A 14,906-nucleotide genomic window follows, 5' to 3' on the forward strand; every position below is an offset into this window, starting at 1 on the left:
TTGTTTTGATCTACTCAGCCATATGATCTATTTTGTTAAAACACAGTTTTGTACTTTTTTTTAAGCCACTGTTCTTTATATCTTTTTTCAGACACTATTACAATTTCTTACTGGTACTAGGTAACTAACCTTCGTTTAGTATAAAAACGTTACCTTTCTGAAAACCCAGAACATTTCCTGATCTGCTATCTTGTTTGCCATTTTCAAGTTGATTTAATAAATTAAAGATGGCTTTTTCCCTTATCGTTGGTATTTTTGGTAAGAAGACACATGAATTACGTTATTTCACATTCTAGATTCTAAAAAAGTATTCTAACATAACTATTACATTTTTTAAAAAATTTCAACAGAAAAGGATATTTACTATGTATGCCCTGTTATTAGGCCATGGCAAATTCGCCTACAGCAAGTAAAGGTCCAGACGGTCTCCTCAGTTTGATGAATTATGTGTATGGTATTCTTCTCTACGACTGACTCCAGACTTTCCAAATACCAGTTGGGTATATCAAAACAGAGAACTACAGCAGGGTTCTTTCTCCACCATTCCCTGGCATGAACAGACTAATGGGGTCATAGCACAAGTAGGGTTCAATCCTGGCAGTGTGTTTTTGGCTATTCTCACAAAAGGCTGATCAAGCTTCAAGATTCACCAGTAGATTTCAATTCCTCTAGGTCCTTCTCCTCCAAATACTGTTTTTCACACACTTCCCCTGTAATGTTTTCCACGTAGCCTCAGGAATCTCAGGGTCTGTTACTGACCCTGGGCTTTTAAAGTCAGTATCTTTCTCCTCCCAAATCTGAGTTATTTTGGGGGCTTAAAAGTTTCTGCGTATTCAAGTATGAAACTCAAAGGAACTACGTGACTGAAAAAGTAACACTAATGAGAAGAACCAAAGATAAACTCCAGAAGCAGAAAAGCCTTTTGTATACAGTATGTAAGTTGCTTTTCGCTCATTCATTAACACATCCACGCCCACATCAGGCTGTACAGTGTGCCCACATCTAGGAATTCGTGAAATAAACACGACATAAAATAGCATTAATCCTCAAGAATCTTAGACTATCAAAAGGATTTTACATTTTTAAGGCTGAATCAAAACCATGTGCAGAAATTGCAGCCTTATTTGGGCTTTACACAAACTCAAAAGTTCAATACTAAAGGTACCTAGAGGAAATCCCTGCCCTTTTTGAGTATCTGTGGTAACAGGAATGGTTTTTAATTTCATCCTTTACTTAGGATGTTTATCTACTACACTTTATAATGGTATTTCAAACTTCAAACTAAGGAATAAAACGTAACCCAGTTTTCAAAACTCAAGCAGAGGTATAGGATGGATAAAGATGGACTTGTGACCGATTGTGTACCTTTATAAAAACATGAGAGGAAATTATTTTGCACACTCTTTTCTTTATACTTAATTATATTACAATAATAGTGTAACCAGCAGTTATAAAATTGTCTTTGTTCTGGTTAAATGCCTAAAACTTTAAGAGCAACACAACTACAAATTAAATCTGAATGACACACTATTCTTACAGCAGACAAAAGGGATTTCCCTCCTTTATTCTTATTTTAGGACATACCAATTCGTATTCCTCATAAGAGACATAGCATTAAAAAAACAAAAAGGATGAGTTTTCAGCCTCCTATTTTCAAAATTCTTATCAGTATTCCTAGATGATTATAGGAAAGAAAAAAGTAACATGTACAAATACATCATCACATTTTCCAATTGAGTTTTTTCCCAAATGGTACTTTTATAAATTAAAGTAACTAAGAAAATCCATGATCAGCAAACAGTTGCTAGGTGATGAAGAATTTAAACTTCAAAGCATGTAAATAATTTGGCAACTCAACCATGTAACTCAAACCTAGTAACAGAAAGGTAAAAAACTAAACATTCTAAGCAATAATGTGGGAGTATATGTATACTTATGTATATGTGTAAACACACATTATAAATGCATGGGGTTGTTTTGGGTTTTTTTGTCACCTCTGCCAAGATCAACCAAGAGAAAGAAGAGTAATTTGTTTAAAAGTTAGGAACTGGACATACCTTTAAAATTTCAACAGCATATTTCCTCTATATCGTATTACAATAACGGCTCTATAAAACTGTTGGCTGAAGCCTAGGTAAGAATAAAGTCTGTTTCGAGAACAGCATTTATCATTGCCCAAAAACAGTAAGGAAAATGTGCAGATTACAAAAGATATTTAGCTTGGACTACAGCTGATAACTTTGAAAAACGTCTCTCAAATATTTAAAGAGGTAGTAAGTTTTTCTTAAACTTTCAAATTATTGGACTTTTTTGCAAAAAGAATGTTAAGTTTTCTAAAATGAGACCTTTGATCTAAAATATTTAATAGTTTTAAAAATATACTATGGTGAGATGTATTTGTAAAATACATCCAGAGTTAGACAAAAGTAAACAAGAAACTTAAAGAGGGGAAGCCTGGACCATTATTAATCCTTTCCCACATGAAAAGTGCAGATATTAGCAGAATATTCACTAAGTAAAAGGAAAATATTACCTGGTTTCTAAGGCACACAGTTAGCTGTCAGATCTAAAGTGGGATTTATTTGCATTAAGCTTTCAGAACATTTGCTGCAATTCGGGTAGAAATAGTAAGTATTCACATAATATGTACGTCTGTAGTCCAGAAAGGTATTTCAACTAAAATATGTCAATTTTCACATCTGAAATAATTCAGACATTACTGAGATAGTATTTGGAAGAGTTTCTGTACAGAAGATTTTTTCAGGCTGACAGTACTTAGTGCTTTAGAGGGTCAGGTAAACCCAGTTCTCTTTTGTTCAGCAATGTCTAATTTCCACTACATCAAACTTGGTCCCCAGTTCCTCTATCCAAAAACTGCTTTACATTATGTTGTACTTCGCTGGTACCACATAAAGTGATTACATTATAAAAGGCCTCTAGATCACTTTGTTCAAATTTAACAGCTGGTTTCGGTAATGTTCCAGGAGCAAGGGAACTCTCTCCCACAATTTTCAGGTTGATAAATTTGATTTTCCAAGTATTCTCCACAAAAGGGCAGCGGATGAGTCCAAAAATTTGTTCAAAAATGCCCAAACAAGTGTTTCCTCGATGGACAGTCCCAGCAACTCCAACCATAACCAGTCCATGAGGAGAAGATGCACATTTCAATCCATGTGAATCTAGGTTGGGGCTGAGAAAAAGAAATTCTTCTTTTACTAGTGACAGCAAACGAAGGCTCACGATTTCTGCTCCATGGTAGTCCATAACATTTTGTTCTGATGTGCTGTAATAAAACCTAAGCTTCACATCATGCCAGAAGTGCTGTGGCCCCCATTCATCTCGAGGTGGTCCCAGAAAAGGATTCTGAGAATTAAGGAGTCCAAAGAACCAATGACAGAATTCTTCTCCTAGGCGACGAAAATCAACTTTTTCAGCTTTTTTATCTTCTTTCACCTGCTGATTGAAACAAATAATACAAAATAACACCAAGGTTTAACTTTCATATTTATTTTTCTATCTATCCTATTCAAAGTTTGAATGCACCCATTACACCAGAGAGAAATGAATTATATGTGAACTTGCTGAACCCATTATGCATAGTAAAAAATCTTTTTTCAAAAGGAGAAAAATCATTTTAGAAATTTCCAGCTTAAATTGCTGAAAATTCAGCTAAGAGAGTAAGGTTTAGTATGGCCAACTAAAAAATTAGTATGAACTGGGCAGGTGCAGTGGCTCACGCCTGTAATCCCAGCACTTTGGGAGGCCAAAGCAGGCGGACGGCGAGGTCAGGAGTTCGAGATCAGCCTGGTCAACATAGTGAAACCCCTTCTCTACTAAAAGTACAAAAATTAGCCAGGCATGGTGGCCTGTGCCTGTATTCTCAGCTACTCGGGAGGCTGAGGCAGGAGAATCACTTGAACTTGGGAGGCGGAGGTCGCAGTGAGCCAAGATAGCACCACTGCATTCCAGCCCGTGCAACAGAGCGAGACTGCAAACCTTCAAGATGTTCATTTTAAATGGATGCATTTTGCATATAAATTACATAAAGTTGATATAAGTAAGCATTTCCATTTGTCTTTAAATAGATATTCTTACGGTGATTGAAACAGGTTATTTTCTATAACTGGGATTAACTTTATTCTATTATTTCTCTTTTTTCAAAGAAAATGTTACAGTAAGCTGGGCGCAGTGGCTCATGCCTGTAATCCCAGTACTTTGGGAGGCCGAGGCAGGCAGATCACTTGAGGTCAGGAGCTCAAGACCAGTCTGGTCAACATGGTGAAACCTCGTCTCTATTAAAAATACAAAAATTAGCTAAGTGTAGCGGCGCATGCCGGTAATTCCAGCTACTCGGGAGGCTGAGGCAGGAGAAGCACTTGAACCCAGAGGGCGGAGGCTGCAGTGAGTTGAGATCATGCCACTGTACTCCTACCTGGGTTTTAGGACAGACTTTGTCTCAAAAAAAAAAGTTATTGTAAAAATCTACCTGATAGACTAGATCTCATTCATCCATATGTTCCACAACACTACTTTACCGAGATGTGTGAGATCTTAGGTTCACTGAGCACCTGCTATTCAATACACTGGGCACTGTGTGTGGTACTTCAGAGCTATGTCTTCCCACCTTCACAATACGCCCTAGGACATAGAGATCATTATGGTCATTTTATAGATTAAAAAAACAAGGCTCGGAAAGGTCAAGCTATTTGCCTAAGTTAACACACCTAGTATATGGCAGACCCTAATTGGAAGTTGTATCTGTATGAGTTCAAAGTCAATGCTCTTATCAGTACATAAAGTAAGAAAGCTCTTAGAAGATTCTTTCCTAATGTGAAGGCAAAGCTTTCTCACTCTGAAACCTCATTAATTCAAAAAATGTGGTATGTAGTTTAAAAATCTGCAAATTACCTAGAGGTTAATTCAAGCAACACTTAAATATTTGTGCAATATCTAAAATGTACAGTGGAGATACAAAGAACAGAAACAGCCAATGTCCGTTGGAGAAAATTTCTACAATAGAACTTTTTCTAGCTAAAAAAAAGAAAAGCATAAAAAATATTTAGGTTCCAATGTAGGGGCGGGGCATCAAGAAAAATAGCTAACGCATGCTGGGCTTAACACCTAGGTGATAGGTTGATAGGTGCAGCAAAACACCATGGCACATGTTTACCTATTTAACAAACCTGCACACATACCCTGGAACTTAAAAAAAAATTTTTTAACTAAAATTTTAGGTTGTTTTCATGACATTTTTGCAATACCAAAAACGTCTTAAAAGTGAGAAAGAATTTGCCATAAAATTCTTCTAAAGTGAAAAAAAATTACACAGAGCTAAAGTTAAAATTAACCTTGCATTAGACCTAAAACCATAAAAACCCTAGAAGAAAACCTAGGTAATACCATTCAGGACATAGGCATGGGCAAGGACTTCATGTCTAAAACACCAAAAGCAATGGCAACAAAAGCCTAAATTGACAAACGAGATCTCATTAAATTAAAGAGCTTCTGCACAGCAAAAGAAACTACTATCAGAGTGAACAGGCAACCTACAGAATGGGAGAAAATTTTTGCAAATCTACTCATCTGACAAAGGGCTAATATCCAGAACCTACAAAGAACTCAATCAAATTTACAAGAAAAAAAACAACCCCATCAAAAAGTGGGCAAAGGATATGAACAGACACTTCTCAAAAGAAGACATTCATACAGCCAACAGACACATGAAAAAATGCTAATCATCACTTGTCATCAGAGAAATGCAAATCAAAACCACAATGAGATACCATCTCACACCAGTTAGAATGGCTATCATTTAAAAATCAGGAAACAATAAGTACTGGAGAGGAAGTGGAGAAACAGGAACACTTTTACACTGTTGCTGGGACTGTAAACTAGTTCAACTATTGTGAAAAACAGTGTGGCAATTCCTCAAGGATCTAGAACTAGAAATACCATTTGACCCAGCCATCCCATTACTGGGGATATATCCAAAGGATTATAAGGCATGCTGCTAAAAAGACACATGCACACGTATGTTTATTGCAGCACTATTCACAATAGCAAAGACTTGGAATCAATCCAAATGTCCATCAGTGACAGACTGGATTACAAAAATGTGGCACATATACACCATGGAATACTATGCAGCCATAAAAAAGGATGAGCTCCTCTCCTTTGTAGGGACATGGATGCAGCTGGAAACCATCATTCTCAGCAAACTATCGCAAGAACAGAAAACCAAACACCACATGTTCTCACTCATAGGTGGGAACTGAACAATGAGATCACTTGGACACAGGAAGGGGAACATCACACACCGGGGTCTATTGTGGGGAGGGGGGAGAGGAGAGGGATAGCATTAGGAGATATACCTAATGTAAATGACGAGTTAATGGGTGCAGTACACCAACATGGCATATGTATATATATGTAACAAACCTGCATGTTGTGCACATGTACCCTAGAACTTAAAAGTATAATTAAAAAAAAAAAAAGTGAAGATATAAAAAAAAAAATAGGCATTTGCATATAAATAAATCAGTAATATTTGAGAAAAATAAAAGAAATGAGTAAGTCAATAAGCCACTTTTAACCAGCACTAGTGATTGTTCAATGGAAACATATAAACTCAATATAAACCTGAAGTTAATTCCATTTAATTTACAGCTTATTTTATAATAGTATTTTATTAAGGAATTAATTTACATGTAGTAAAATCACAAAACTAAACACACAGCATGAGGAATGTTGACAAATGTATGCAGCTACATAACCATCATCTAGATCAAAATACAAAACATTTCAATCACCCCAGAACATTTCCTCAGGCCCCTTTTCCATTCAATTTGAATTCCTCGCCCTCACTCAAAGCAGCCACTGCTCTGGTATCTATCATCAAATGCTAGCTTTGCCTAGAAGTGACTTTAATATAAAAGTAATTAGATAGTATGTTATGTCTGGCTTGTTTTGCTCTACTTGATGTTTTTGAGATTCATACAGGTTGTTGCATGTATCAGCAGTCCTTTTTTAAATGAACAGTATTCCACTGGGGGAAAAAAAAAAAAAAATTAACCTTGAAGTTTACTCTCTAAAAATCCAATAGTCCTCATTTGATGATGCTGATATTGAAAAATACTTTTTCTCTCACATATCAATAGATGATTACATACATATCACGATATGTCAGAAACATTTTTTCTTTTAGTTGCTTTACTGGTCTCTTCCTTCCTTCAGGATTGATAGAATATGAAACAAAGTTAAAATTATAAAATATCAATAAAATAGGCTAGGCATGGTGGCTCATGCCTGTAATTCCAGCTGAGGTGGGAGGACCACTTGAGGCCAGGAGTTCAAGAACAGCCTGGGCAACATAGTTGAGACCCTATCCCTACAAAGCATTTTAATAACTAGCCAGGCATGGTGGTGCATGCCTGTAGCCCTAGCTACTCAGGAGGCAGAGGAGGGTGGATCACTTGAGCCCAGAAATTCAAGGCTGCAGTGAGCTATGATTATACCACTGCACTCCAGCCTGGGCAACAGAGCAAGAATCTCTTAAAAAATAAAAATAAAAAAACCCCACAAACATTATTAACCATGTTCCCCAAGATTTAGGATTATCAACAAAGTTTCAGACAGAACAAAGGTTCAGAAAAGAACTATAAGATTTATTTTACCTGTTGAAAGAGTTGGATGTCCTCTGTCTTTGTAACTGGCTCTGGCATTTCCTTCAATTTCAGTTGTGGTTGCTTTTGCCAGTAATCTTTTGCATGCTGAATAAGATTGTGTTTTTCAGTAGCTGGAGGTATAACAATCCCCTGTGTTGCCAAGTATTTAAATATAACTTCTCGGTGGACTTTTCTACGCCTTAGAAGTTCTTCTGCACTTTGGCTGTACGCTAATATCGCACGAACAGCATCTAGAAAGAAATTGCGAAGATTAATAAAAAATCACGAGGCACTTACAAATTTGTGCCAGGTCAGCAGAAACTCTATTAAATGATATTTACAAGCTCTTTTCACAGTATTACTGCTGCTGCATGATAGCCATCACTTAAAAAAAACAGGAAGTCCGTTGTCAGTTTTCTTTTAATATCTTTATGCCTTAAACTTCCCTTACCTAAAATCTCTTCACTTCCCATAAGTGACAGTGAAAGTTCAGCATTTTCTCTTAAAGAATTGCATTTTAAGAAAACAATCAAGCCAGAGAAAACATTTTTTCTAATAAGGCCAACAGTCCTAATTTCATGGACAACCTCAAAAAATAGGGACAATTACAACAATATTTTAGATGTCAAGGAATTTTAGTCCTATCTCCTCTACAGATAATGAAAGTTAAGGCCATATTAGGTATCAATTATTGTTTTTTTTTTTTTTTTTTTGAGACGAGTCTTTCTCCGTCACCCAAGCTGGTATGCAGTGGTGCGATCTTGGCTCACTGCAAGCTCTGCCTCCCGGGTTCGTATCATTCTTCTGCCCCAGGCTCCTGAGTAGCTGGGACTACAGGTGCCTGCCACCATGCCCAGCTAAATTTTTTTGTATTTTTTTTTTTTTTTTGGTAGAGACTGGGTTTCACGGTGTTAGCCAGGATGGTATTGATCTCCTGACCTCGTGATCCGCCTGCCTTGGCCTCCTAAAGTACTGGGATTACAGGCGTGAGCCACCGCATCTGGCCCAATTATTGTATTTCTAGAAAGTGGAGAACCAGGGCTTGTATTTTTATACTTTTTAATTTTTATTCTTTTGAGACGGAGTCTCGCTGTCACCCAGCCTGGACTGCAGTGGCGCGATCTTGGCTGACTGCAACCTCCACCTCCTGGGTTCAAGGGATTCTCCTGCCTCAGCCTCCCAAGGGGTTACAGGTGCATGCCACCACACCCAGCTAATTTTTGTATTTTTAGTAGAGACAGGGCTTCACCACGTTGGCCAGGCTGGTCTCGAACTCTTGACCTCAGATGATCCACCTGTCTCAGCCTCCCAAAGCGCTGGGATTACAGGCGTGAGCCACCACGCCTGGCCGACTTGTATTTTAAAATATTTATATTAAACACAGACCAAAGAATATTTCTGACATGTATGAGTCATACAGAATGGCAATAAGATGAACTTCCATATGCATACCTCCTAACTTAGGATGTAAGAAATAATACTATCTCTGAGGCCCCCATTTCATCTCTTCCCTAATGCCATTCCTCTTTCTTCTCATCCACCTCAGAGTAGCTACTATACTAAATGTTGCTTTAAAATTTCCCTTTTTTTATAGCTGTACAGCATAAGTATATATCCCTGAACTATATTTGGTTTGGTATGTTTTAAATTGTGCTATAAATTCAATCCATCCATACACAGTATATAGTCTTCTATAATGAGCTTTTCACTTAATATTTTCTGGAGTAATCTGATACACATAGCTAGTTCATTTTCACTGCTATATCATAATTAGTTATATGACTGTACACAAGGTATCTAGCTATTCTTCTGTTTACAGACTTCTATTCTGTGTCCAATTACAAACGCTGTTACTTTGAACATTCTCATACACATCTCCCCGTGCCCAAAGGGGCAAGCAGTATGAGCATCAACCCGGAGCTTGTCAGAAGCAGAATTTCTGGGCCTCCCTTAAAACTAATGAATCAGAACCTGCATTTTAACAAGATCCCCGAGAGATTCAAAAGCATATTCAAGTCTGAGAAGACTAGGTCGGTCTCGAGTATGTGTCTAATCTGCCATTTTAGGAGATGTCAAATTTGTTCTTCAAAGTGGTAGTTTTAACTTAAACTCCTTCACTAGTTGTCAACGAGTTGCTTCACCTGATCATGAACACTTGAAGTTTATAGTGTATATTTTTAATTTTTATTTTTCCAATCTGGTACACAGAAAAGACAACTTCTGTTTCTGGTTTTCATTTCATTAGTTTCTAAAGGCACCGAGTATACTTTCATATGCTTAAATGTTATTCTCCCCCACGTCCCAACAATGTTTCTTCACGTCATTTGAACGTTTTTGAACTGGGAATTTTTTTCTTATTTGCTTTTAGATACTCTATCAATTAAATGCAGCATTGTATCCATCATAATTTTAAATTCACACTCACCATGACTGTAAGAAGGTGAAGGCATGTAAGACAAACGCTGAAGAACCATGTAAGTCTAAAACTATTTTAGGTCTTAATTATTTGGAATTTCCTCTTTTAAGTGTCCATGGCTCAAAGTGATAAATGACTTTCTTCAATGCCAAAAATGAAATCCGACTTAAGCAGAAAAACCAGTTCTAAAAGGGCAGAATCTTTTAAAGATAATCATATACTAGTCTGATAATCATATACTAGTCTGATAATACTAGATAATCTTTTAAAGATAATCATATAATAATATGGGAATCTGGAATTGTTCACGTTTTGAAGTAAAATTCAGCAAATTTAAAATAAAACTAGCTACCCGACACACAAAATGAACAAACGCTTTACATTTTTACATGGACTACTCACAATCAGACTTCGCACTAATAGTCCTTAAAAATCCACCGGAATATGTATTTAGCTCGCTTGTACGTATTCCTAGTACGAAAATCAGCTCTGAAAAATTTTGCCTCCAAAAAGAGACACGGATTCAAGGTGTCTGCCATTTAATTACAGTAGTTGCTTTTTACCAGAGACATAGAAAATGTTTGCCAACCTCCTCCCACTCAAACTTGAAGAAAAAAGCCCGAGCGGCAGCTGACTCTCGTCAGCTGATCGGAACTGAAAATGCAAAACATTCTGGCTCCCCAGAAAAATTTTAAAAATTACTAACGACTTATTCCGAATCCTTGAATTAACAAGCGCTGCCCATAATATTGAATGGATAAAACCTGGAAGCCGCGCCATCATCACCACCACCACCTCCCTCCCTTGACCCGGCAGCCCAAGTCTGGGTAGTGGTTGCAGAGCCGTGGATCTGCCGCGGCGGCCAAGATTCCCGAGGATTCTGCCTAAGCGGGGTAGGCGTGAGGCCAGGGGAGGGGCGGCAGCCTTCCACGTGAAGGGTCCGCTCTTACCTTGGCGGTCTTCAGGCTGCACCAGGCGGTTAGTGACGGTGTCGCATAGGGCCATGATCTCGTCGTTGTCCAGTAGGCCAAGTAGGTTACGGCAGCCCTCTATCTCTGAAGAGCTGAGTCCCGACATCTCCACCCCCGGGGCTAGGGGTAAAGACGACGGCAATAATGTCGCCCCTACGGCCCACTGGGCCCGCGCCTGGCAACAGACACCGGAAGTGCCTTTCTCGTTGTTCGCCGTCGAAGGGCCTCGAGTATTCCAGGCCCCTGGGCGGAAGTAATCGCCAAAGAGGTCAATCAGGAAACAAAGTGCTCCCACTTGTGGTTCCGGGCTGGGGACGGAGTGAAGTCCCACGTATCTCAATTAAGGGAAGTGCCGGGTTTATATGAAGAACATACACTTTCAGCAAGGGAGCTGCTTACCGAAAGAGAAGTCCCTCCTCCAAAAGACCGCCTTGGAGGGCTGCGCAGGTGCAGGTGCGTAGAGAGCAGCCCGCAAGCCGGGTGCACCGCGAGCTCCCGTGATGCCGCGGGGCCGGCCAATGGAGGCGGCTCCTCCCCGCCCGCGGGCCGGGCCCCCGGGAGCGCTTGAATGTCTTCTGCGGCCACTTCTGAGTTGGGTGAGCCGGTAGTTTGATTCCTTAAATTAAGTAAATTAAAATAATTTAGTTTTGTTTAACATTATAGTATGAAAAGTTAAAAATAGATAATCCACTGTGCCTGGCCGCCTTCCAGCGGACTTTCCTCTCAAACACGCCGGGACAGTCTCTTGCCTCCATTTCCCTTGTTGCCGGCTCGGCCTTAGAAGAGGCGATGTCGCGCGCAATTTAAGGTTGGGGGTTCTGGACGCCAGATTGCCAGGGTTTTACACCGCCATTTACTCAGACTGTAAGCAAGCTCCTTAGCCTTTTCCCCTTCAGTTTCCTATGGAAGTGGATCTAGTGGAGATGCCTACCTCTTGGGGTTGTGGGGGCGGCGTGAACAGTGCGTGGCTCTTAGAGCTCTTACTAAAGAGCCGGTATTACTATTGGCATGGTAGCAACACACATTGACGAGAGAAATAGTCATGCTCTGCTAAACAGGAATCAGACTAAATTGTCACTTGCCTTTTTCTCTTTCCATTTTTAGGGCCTGTTTTTGATCAGTTGACATTTAATTGGGGTATTGCCATTTAATAGCAGAAATGTACACATCTGCAGATCTTGGCGAGCAAATTTAACTTTAAAATATATTTTTACATATAAAAAATAGGATTGACCGGACGCGGTGGCTCACGCCTGTAATCCCAGCACTTTGGGAGGCTGAGGCGGACAGATCACAAGGGGCCAGGAGTTCGAGACCAGCCTGGCCAACATAAAGAAACCCCATCTTCACTAAAAATACAAAAAAATTAGCTTGGCATGGTGGCAGACGCCGGTAATCCCAGCTACTCGAAGGCTAAGGCAGGAGAATCGCTTGAACTCTGGAGGCAGAAGTTGCAGTTAGCCGAGATCACGCCACACTCACTGCACCCCAACCTGGGTGACAGAGCGAGACCCTGTCTCAAAAATAAACAATAGCTAAATATCAGTCATATAGTGTACATGTAGTCTTTAAAACATGGCATTCAAAATATGGTGAAATTGTCAGTGGATGTTATTTGGGGTACCATTTGCTCAACACAGCAATTCTTCATATTTTAAATTAAGTATTAATGAATGCCTGCTACTATTGAAGGTTCAGAGACGTGACCCTGACCTTTCTTCAAGGAGCTTTTGGGAGTGTTGTTAGTAAAGAGCTGACAAGATAAGTGCTAAAATATGTTGGTGTGGGACCACGTGGAGGGCATGTCCAACTTATTTCATTCGTTCATTAAAAATGTATTATAGTTCAGCACCTACTTGCCAGTTATTGTTCTTTGTACTGGGGCAAAAAACAATGCTTGCATTTTGGTGGAAGGAAATAGTAAACATGTAAGAAACTATCTAGTCGGCCAGGAGATGCTATGGAAAAAAATAAATCTGGAAGACAGGGATGGGAGAGGATGTTAGTATTTTATACAGGTTGAAAAGAAAACTTCTTTAAGTGACTTTGAAGATCACAAGAAAGTGAGTGAACCGCAGGAGAAGCATGTTAGGAAGAGGCAAGAGATTTCGAGGAAGGAGTCCAGGAGACTGGAGCCCGTTTGAGCAAGGAGGAGGCAATGAGCAATGTGGTTAGAGTTGCAGTCAAGACTGATCTAACCCAGGGTTTCTTGATCATAGAACTGTTGACATTTTGGCCAGGATAATCTTTTGTCGAGGGGATTGTCCTGTGCATTGTAGGATGCTTAACGCATCCCCATCCTCTACCCACTAGGTGCCAGTAGCACCTCCTTTCCTCTCTGCGCCAACCAAAATTACCTCCAGACGTTGTTACATGTCCCCTGCAGGGCAAAATCACCCACAATTAAGAGCCACTGATATAAAACCTGTCAAGAAGCTTTTCGAGATGATGACAATGTTCTTTTTACTGTCCAATACAGTAACTATCAGACACGTGACTCTTGAGCTTCTTGTGTTTAGTGCAACCAAGAAACTGAATTTTAAGTTTTATTTGAATTTAAAATTTTAATAGCCACACGTGGCTAGTGACTACTGTCTTGGATAGTGTAGGTCTCGAACCTTGTGGACCATTATATGGACTTTAGCTTTCATTTTTTATCTCTTTCTCATTATTCTGTCAATCTCTCCAGACTAGTTAGTGGTTCCCTTATCATCTGTTCCTTCAACTTGTCACAGGCTCTTGCCCCTGGCATATTCTTCCCTTGGATATCTGAATGACTCTTTCCCCTACTTTAGTCAGGTTCCTGCTCAAAAGTCACCTTATCAGAGGCCTTGCCTCATCATCTTGCTTAAATTCACCACCAACACCATGCTTACTTATGCGTTTGCTACCCACTTTATTTTTCTGCATAGCACTCATACTGTATGTTTGTTGTCCCCCAATAGAATATGAGCTCTGTGAGGCAAGGATTTTTGTTTTTCATTGCCTGTTACAGAGGCCAGCACACGGTAGGCATCCAACGAATATTTGTTGAATAAATGAATGAGCTTTGAAGGCACTGGCAGGTTTTCAACAGGAATGTCATTATCTGACTTGTCTCAGAGCAGAATTACTTTGGCTGCTGGTGTGAAGACTGAAGGGAGGGTAAGGGTAGAAGCAGGGAACCCAGTTAGGAGACTAATAAAATAGTCCAGGTTAGAGAAAATGGTGGCTTGAATTAGAGTGAAAGGCATGATCGAGTCAGGGATGATAAGAAGGTTTTGGTTCGGGCAACTAGTTGCCATTTATCAAGAGGAGGAATGCTAGGGGAGTAATTAAGAGACCTGGCTTTCTGACAAAGTGGTTATGCTTAGGAAGGATTAAATCAAAGAATGAGAAATGGGACAGGGAAAAAGGTGAACAACCAGTAAAGGGAATAGTAGTGAAAAATGCATGGACTAAAATAACATGATGAGGGTAGATGGGGGTTTTAAATATGACTGGAGCCAAAGACAGGGTACAGGAGCCATACCTAACATGAAGAGAAACTTAGCAAAATTCTGTATCAGTGGGATGTACAGCTCTCCACAACGATAAAACTAGTGTGCTGGAATTTGAGTGTAACTGATCCCCACACCTCTTTGCACTGTTTCCATTAAATTCCGTTCTGGTAGTTTCATTTACTGAATACAACTTGAGCAAAAAACAAAACTCTCCCCACTAGAGCGGTTTGGGATATTAGATCTTACTACTAAAGTATCTATTCACCCAACAGTTTAAGTACCTAGTAATAGGGGCCTTCTTTAAATGTCTTGGAAACTAATTTTTGAGAAGGTTCTATAAATTTAAGGGGAAAGTTTATCTTCTAGGGAAATA

The 14,906-nt window shown here is 39.4% G+C and overlaps 1 protein-coding gene and 1 long non-coding RNA gene across 3 annotated transcripts in view; one reads left to right on the forward strand and one right to left on the reverse strand.

Annotated features, from left to right (window-relative positions):
• Nucleotides 1-1,530: 1,530 nt before the first annotated feature.
• C2H3orf38 (chromosome 2 C3orf38 homolog) lies at nucleotides 1,531-11,545 on the reverse strand. Of its 2 annotated transcripts, none has more exons than XM_023216060.1 (3): nucleotides 11,031-11,545; nucleotides 7,674-7,915; nucleotides 1,531-3,453 (listed from the first exon to the last, which is right to left on the reverse strand). In XM_023216060.1, the coding sequence occupies exons 1-3, from the start codon at nucleotides 11,155-11,157 to the stop codon at nucleotides 2,842-2,844; spliced, it is 981 nt and encodes a 326-aa protein (XP_023071828.1). In that variant the 5' UTR covers nucleotides 11,158-11,545; the 3' UTR covers nucleotides 1,531-2,841. The 2 variants fall into 2 exon arrangements, with proteins under 2 accessions (XP_023071828.1, XP_023071827.1); XM_023216059.1 differs by having other exon boundaries at nucleotides 1,531-3,456.
• Nucleotides 11,353-14,906, forward strand: part of LOC111545134 — a 44,496-nt gene continuing 40,942 nt past the window's right edge. Inside the window, exon 1 of the long non-coding RNA XR_003309973.2 lies at nucleotides 11,353-11,504. This is a non-coding gene — a long non-coding RNA (uncharacterized LOC111545134). The remainder of the gene's footprint in view (nucleotides 11,505-14,906) is intronic.

This window comes from Piliocolobus tephrosceles, chromosome 2 (assembly GCF_002776525.5).
Source record: "Piliocolobus tephrosceles isolate RC106 chromosome 2, ASM277652v3, whole genome shotgun sequence".
NCBI classification, from domain to species: domain Eukaryota; kingdom Metazoa; phylum Chordata; class Mammalia; order Primates; family Cercopithecidae; genus Piliocolobus; species Piliocolobus tephrosceles.

Bases quoted from the DNA above. Each gene is read 5' to 3' on its own strand.
- C2H3orf38 (XM_023216059.1), bottom strand. From the start codon at position 11,157: ATGTCGGGACTCAGCTCTTCAGAGATAGAGGGCTGCCGTAACCTACTT. The intron at 7,916-11,030 runs GTAAGAGCGGAC...ATTTCTTTCTAG, and splicing joins GCAGCCTGAAGACCGCCAAG to ATGCTGTTCGTGCGATATTA. The intron at 3,457-7,673 runs GTAAAATAAATC...TGTTTCAATCAG, and splicing joins ACATCCAACTCTTTCAACAG to CAGGTGAAAGAAGATAAAAA.